At 42.4% G+C, this 7190-nt stretch overlaps 1 protein-coding gene across 1 annotated transcript; it reads right to left on the bottom strand.

The window, feature by feature from the left end:
• Nucleotides 1-5521: 5521 nt before the first annotated feature.
• On the bottom strand, nucleotides 5522-6469 carry LOC132009735 (olfactory receptor 10H1). Its single transcript, XM_059387765.1, has one exon. The coding sequence runs from the start codon at nucleotides 6467-6469 to the stop codon at nucleotides 5522-5524; it is 948 nt and encodes a 315-aa protein (XP_059243748.1).
• Between the last annotated feature and the right edge of the window lie 721 nt (nucleotides 6470-7190).

Here is a 7190-nt window from a genome sequence, read left to right as displayed (position 1 = left end):
GTCTAGTGCCATTAGCTGTTGCCACAGTGATGAGTCATGGGGATCACTCATAGAGGCTAGGAGCCATAGAGAGGAAGATATTCCAGGAGAAGAGGGTTCTGGGAGAAGAGGGTTAGGTCGGGAAGCTTAGTTGGAGCTGCACTTCTCCCAATGGTGCCCCCTCCTGGACCCCAATCCTCTCCACTGAAGGTCAGCTCCTTCTGCAGCACTGATAACCAAGATGGATATATCAAAGTTGAAGACTCCAATTGATCATTGCCTCAACTTACACCTCTCTCTGATCCCAAGCTCATCAAACAAAACTTGAAATTATAAAGTCATCCTAACTACTGTGGATATCCTTGTGCCAGACACCATGCTAAGCCCTTCACAAGCATTGTCTCACTTCAGTCTTAAAACTGTCTTAGAAGGTAGGTGTTGTGCATTCCTCCAGGGTAGGCTGAGAGGGGAAGTGAGCTGCCCAAGCACAAACAGCAAAGTCTGAGAGCCAGTTTCTCCACCCTACTGAAACAGTGTTAATAAAGTTGAAATTTTTTGGTCCTTCTGCTCGGATAGACAAAAATTGTACCTCACAGTTACCTTCATTTGCCATCATTCTTCTAAACTGATTTATTCAACAAATATTTGAGAACTTAGCATATACTATGCAGACATAGAAAAATGGACCAAGAGTCCCTGACTACCTCAAAAAACATTCTGGTAGGTGGAGACAGACAACATCCAATAAGCAGATATATGCCAGGTGGTAATAAGCACATGTCGGGAAATAACCAGATAAAGAGACATAGGATATGGCTGAGGTGTTTCTAATTTCTGTGGTAGGGTTAGAGAAGGGCTCTATGATTTTTGAACAGGCATGTTTTTGGGGATTTGAGACTGAGTTGATGTTTTTTAAGATAAGAAAGACTGTGGAAGAATTGTGTGTGTGAGAGAGAGAAAGAGACAGAGATAGAGAAAGAGAGAATGATAACAGAACTGAGAACTTCCAAGAGTTAGGGTTTTGACACATTGTTTGAGATGCCTACTAGATAACCATGTGGAGATACTGCATAGGTAGTTGGATAGAGATGAAGATAAGAATTTGGGGGTCACTTGTGTGCAGAGTATACATAAAGCCCTGATACTGATAGGACCCCCCAGGAAGGAAGAACACTGATGAAGTTCAAGGATCAGATGGTTTTAATGGCCACTTTGTGTTCCAAGTATAAATAAACCAACATTTGTTTACCAATGTTTCATTAATGAGTATATCTAATATGTTTTATAATTAATAATATCACTGATCTGAATATACTTTTTTTGCACAGATATGGGATATATCTGTAAGAGGCCAATCTAATTTGGTAGGAAGATAAGAAGCCAGTTCAAACCCTGGTCAGTCTGACCTCAAACACAGCTCCCCCCAACACTGTCTCCCACTGCTTTGGAGGACAATGAGGTTTCTCACAGTAGATATTATAAGCCAGCCTTCTGGTTTGTTCAGTATTATAGGGAATACATTGGTCCACCCAAGAAATATTTATTAATTAATGAATTATATCTTCCAAGTATCATGTTGGTGTTATGTGATGGTGAGCAAGATGGACAGATTTCCTGACCACAGAAAGCTAATAGCCTAAGAGATCCCAATGAGTTAGCAAAAGACACTGGGGGTCTGACTCACGGTGGGTACCCAGCCGCCTTCCAGGTTCTCTTTCCATTTAGATACCAGCAGGATCAGAGGCCAACTGGCCTTTAATGAAGACAATGAAAGAGGCTACTTTGTATTTTGGTCGTCCAGGTTGGCTACGCTACTGGGAAAGTGGAGCATCTTAACTCAGTGTGAAAGGAATTCACTGCAAAACCAAACTTACTTTAAAATAATGAGGTAGTCCTGAATCTATAGAAACAGCCCATCAGTCTCCCAAAGATTCTTGCTCCAGTGCATGGTGGGTTATAATTTCCTACCTGTGTGGTTTAAAAGGCTCTCAGGATGGGCGCCTGGGTGGCTCAGCTGGCTGAACATCTGACCTGGTTTCCACTCAGGTCATGATCTCAGGTCATGGGATCAAACCCCACATTGGACTCCGTGCTGAGCCTGGAGCCTGCATGTGATCCTCTCTCTCCCTCCCCCTACCCCATTTGCACTCTATTTCTATCTTTAAAAAACTAAAAAATAGAAAAATAAATAAAAGGCTCTCAGAGTTCTGGAGTGTTTGGTTTGAGGATAGACTAGTCCTCCATGGACAGGCAACCCACAAAACCCACTGTAGGAAGATGCTGTGTGAAGTGCTTGGTGGTCAGGACTGGGATTCACAAAAGACCTACAACAGAAGCTTGGCCCTACTAAGTTGCATGATGTTGTATGAGTCATCCAAACATTTTAACCCTGAGTTTCCCATCTGTCAAATGGAGTGGATGTGGGGCACCTGGGTGGCTCAGTGGGTTAAAGCCTCTGCCTTCGGCTCGGGTCATGATCCCAGGGTTCTAGGATCGAGCCCCGCATCGGGCTCTCTGCTCGGCAGGGAGCCTGCTCCCCCCCCCCCTCTCTCTCTGCCTGCTTCTCTGCCTACTTGTGATCTCTGTCTGTCAAATAAATAAAATCTTTAAAAAAAAATGGAGTGGATGTGAATTTATGTGCCCTGATCCCTTATTGTGAGGCTATAATGAGATAATGTACATGAGGGGGAACAGGAAACATGCAGTGCAGTGTACATTCTGCAAAGGAGGACGGTCTGGGTTTCCCACTTTTGACTGAAGTTGTTTCCTACATCCTCCCACTTCATGATAACATGGGATATTTTTATTGCTCAAGTTGTAAAGAAAAACTGCATTCAACTTTAGGACAAATGACAAATTGTTTACTATTCAACTTAAATATGAATAAATGTATTTTTATTAGCTTTGGCCAATTGGAAATGTATTGCTTGTGCATTTTTGTGCATTTTCATTACATGTATTATTATGTACAACAGTAACACCATAAGCTACTGTCCATTAAGTATTATGATAAATTGCTATTTTAAAATAATTCGTAAATTCAGGAGTGCCTGGGTGGCGCAGTGGGTTAAGCTGCTGACTTCAGCTCAGGTCATGATCTCATAGTCCTGGGATGGAGCCCCTGTCAGGCTCTCTGCTAGGCAGGGAGCCTGCTTCCCCCTCTCTCTCTGCCTGACTCTCTGCCTACTTGTGATCTCTCTCTGTCAAATAAATAAATGAATAAAATCTTTTTTTAAAATTTCATGAATTCATATACAGAAACAATTTAAGGAAACCTTTCTTTAAACATTTTATTTATAAGTAATCCCTATACCCAACATAGGGCAGGAACTCACAACCTCAAAATCAAACCAAGAGTCAATCAAATCAAGATTCACATACTTTACCAACTGAGCCAGCCAGGTACCTCAAGGAAACCTTTTTTTTTTTTTTTTACATTTTTTATTTTTTATAAACATATATTTTTATCCCCAGGGGTACAGGTCTGTGAATCACCAGGTTTACACACTTCACAGCACTCACCAAAGCACATACCCTCCCCAATGTCCATAATCCCACCCCCTTCTCCCAAACCCCCTCCCCCCAGCAACCCTCAGTTTGTTTTGTGAGATTTTTTATTGAGATATAATTGGCACATAACATTGTGTAAGTTTAAGGTATAGTATGTGTTGATTTGATACATTTGTATATTGCAATATGATAACTACTGTATCATTAGCTAATACCTCTATCATGTCAAATAATTATCATTTCATTTTTGTGGTGGGAACGACTAGGATCTAGTCTCTTAGCAACTTTTAAGTTACCAATATAGTATTGTTGTCCATAATCACTATGCTCTGGGTAAGACCTCCAGGACTTATTTATCTACTGGTTGCAAATTTGTAACTTTAAACAACATCTTCCCAATTCCGCCTCAGCCCCTGGTAACAAACAATTTTACTCTGCTTTATACAAGTTCACCTTTTTTAGGTTTTGCATATAAGTGATATTATGTAGTATTTGTTATTCTCTTAAATATACATATTTTCAACAAATTATATATATTATGTAATATTATGTAGTATAAATCCCTCCTCATGCCTACAAGGAAGCATTAAGCTGATCTGATCATGAGATACCCCTCTATCCTGGACTCTGCATTTATTGTGGCTCAACAAAGAGTTCCCCACTGGCCTGTGTTCCACATTACTTTCTTTTTTTTTTTAAGATTTTATTTATTTACTTGACAGACAGAGATCACAAGTAGGCAGAGAGGCAGAGAGAGAGAGAGAGAGGGGGAAGCAGGCTTCGGGTCGAGCAGACCCCAATGTGGGGCTCGATCCCAGGACTCTGGGATCATGACCCGAGTTGAAGGCAGAGGCTTTAACCCACTGAGCCACCCAGACGCCCTATCTTTCTTTCTTTCTTTCTTTTTTTGTTGTTGTTCTCTAGCTGGTTTTGTGTTTTATTTGGTATATTCCAAATATTCATCAAAAATATATAGAAAACATGCGATTTTAACATTTTTAAAATTTTTTATAAACATATAATGTATTATTAGCCCCGGGGGTACAAGTCTGTGAATAGCCAGGTTTACACACTTCACAGCACTCAACATAGCTCATCCCTTCCACAATGTCCGTAACCCAACCACCCTCTCCCTATCCCCCTCCCCCGGCAACCCTCAGTTTGTTTTGTGAGATTAAGAGTCTCTTATGGTTTGTCTCCCTCCCAATCCCATCTTGTTTCATTTATTCTTTTCCTACCCCCCCAAAACCCCCACTTTGCCTCTCAACTTCCTCATATCAAGGGAGATTATATGATAATTGTCTTTCTCAGACTGACTTATTTCACTCAGCATAATACCCTCTAGTTCCATCCATGTCATCGCAAATGGTAAGATTTCATTTCTTTTGATGGCTGCATAGTATTCATATACCACATCTTTATCCATTCATCTTCACATCACTTTCTAACACAACAGGTGATTTCTCACAGTGGGACTTTTTCCTTGAATTGACTGTGGAGATACACACTTGAAATGCAGAGTTTTCCATGATTTTTTTTCTCTGAGTCTGCTTTATTACTATTTCTAACTGCTGTTGCACAGATCTGTGCAATGCTGAAATTTTGGGTGCTTTGCTCTCCTCTGTTATAATTTGGCTTAGTCTTTTGTAACCTTGCAAAATCCATGTTGTAGGTACCCATTGCTGCCTAGTAGAAGGTGGGGAACTGACATCCTCCATTTCTCTTCATAATTTGGATTAATAGTTGTGGAAGTAATTAGACCTTCTGGCAGGAGAAGAACAGATCCTAGGTTTGATGCTGCCTAGTAAAGTGTCCTGCAGCAGGTAAGAATCATGAAATCTGATTTTCTCTGTGTATCACCATACATCTTAATACACTCTTAAGTTGATTAACCATTGTGTGTACAGTTGAATGTTGCCTTCAAAGTTCCTTGTAAACCTTAAAGCATCAGATAAATATAGGTTATTGCATTTCTAATGGTAGCATCTGATAACATGATTTAAGCTGTTTCCAAATAATTCCTCCCAGATCATCATATTTTTTCTGGGTAGAGTTTGCTGAGGAAGGTCTTCTTCATGGCAGTCTTCAGCTCCTTGTTCCTGAGACTAAAGATAATAGGGCTGAGGAAGGGTGTGAGGATTGTGTAGGTGATGCCCATCAGAGTGTCCCCTTCCAGAGACTGAGGAGCCTTGGGCTTGAGGTAGATGACAGAAGCAAATCCATAGTGCACAACCACCACAGTGAGGTGGGACGCACAGGTGGAGAAAGCCTTGTGCCGGCCCTCTGCAGAAGGGATTTTCAAGATGGCAGCCACGATGAAGGCATAAGAGAGGAGGATGAGGAGAAAGCAGCCCAGCAGGGCAGTGATGCACACCAGGCCCACACCCAAGGCCACTATTGGTACATCAGTTCCACAGGCCAGCTTCAACAGTGGTGGCACATGGCAAGCAAAATGGTGAATTTCATTGGGTCCACAGAAGGTTAGGCGGAAAACGGCCATGGTTACCACCAGCCCCATGACAGAGCCACCAACCCAGGACCAGGCCACCAGGCAGGAGCAGCCGCGGGGGCTCATGAGCACATTGTAGCGCAAGGGGTGGCAGATGGCCACATAGCGGTCGTAGCCCATGATGGTGAGAAGGAAGGAGTGGGTGAAGCCAAACATGAAGGAGAAGAACATCTGACTGGCACAGGCTGCAAAGACAATGGCATGGTAGGTGGAGAGCAGGTCAGCCAGTAGGCGTGGGGTGATGGCCAAGGTGTAGAGGATCTCAGAGATGGACAGGGCACACAGAAAGAGGTACATGGGTGTGTGCAGGCTGCGCTCACTCCAGACAGTGGCCATGATGAGCAGGTTTCCCAGCAGCGTGAACAGGTACATCAGCAGGAACAGAAAGAAGAACATCAGCTGAAGGTGGGGGAAGGTGGAGAAACCCACCAGTATGAATTCAGTCACCACTGAGAAGTTGCTTCTCTGCATAGAGGCTATATCTGGGATGAAGTGTGACAGAGAGAGGTCAGCTACTGGATGGGGAAAGGCTTTCTCCATACCTGGAATGGCTCAGGAAGCTGCCCCTGATCAGTGACCGCTGGCATTTGTGAAAATTAGTAGAGGGAAATCTCACTAAAATGCACTGGAAGGTTTCAGCAGGAAGAGCTCTCATACCTTGCCCCTCCTGGTGGATTGCAAACTGGACAAGACAGGAAGAGGTGGACTTGACCTTGGGTATGGATACTACTTCCTGCCCCTAACAGTTCTCCTTTTGAGAAACCACTATACTTTGAATTCTCCATTTATTCTAATGGACTTTTAATAACAGCTTTGCTATCTTACCCCTGTTCTTCTTAAGAATTCTACCTCTTGTTTGTTCCCCTCAACCTGCCTTCGATTTTTCGGTAGCTTGTTTGCACTAGATTGTGATTCCCTTTTATTCCCAAATAAACACATCTTTTGCTGGTAAAATAACTGTTTTTATTTTTAATGTTAACACATTGATTGAATTCCCACCCTGGGCCTCTTATGATTTAACCCTCTCATTATTTTAATAAAGAAGGTGCTGTTTTTATCACCAACATTTTGAGTATCTTGAGCATACTCATTGAGAATATTGGTGTGCATAGAGGTTGGGCTACTGGCTCAAGGTGATGCTGTCAAAATGGCAGAGCTAAGACTTGAACCCATGCCTGACTGTCTCCAAAGA

The sequence above is a fragment of the Mustela nigripes genome, chromosome 2 (assembly GCF_022355385.1).
Source record: "Mustela nigripes isolate SB6536 chromosome 2, MUSNIG.SB6536, whole genome shotgun sequence".
Taxonomy (NCBI): domain Eukaryota; kingdom Metazoa; phylum Chordata; class Mammalia; order Carnivora; family Mustelidae; genus Mustela; species Mustela nigripes.
The sequence above is the reverse complement of the archived record's forward strand: the minus strand, read 5'-3'. Positions and strand labels throughout refer to the sequence as shown.

What these genes read in the sequence shown, in the direction of transcription:
- LOC132009735 (XM_059387765.1), bottom strand. Translation starts at nt 6,469, where the DNA reads ATGCAGAGAAGCAACTTCTCAGTGGTGACTGAATTCATACTGGTGGGT.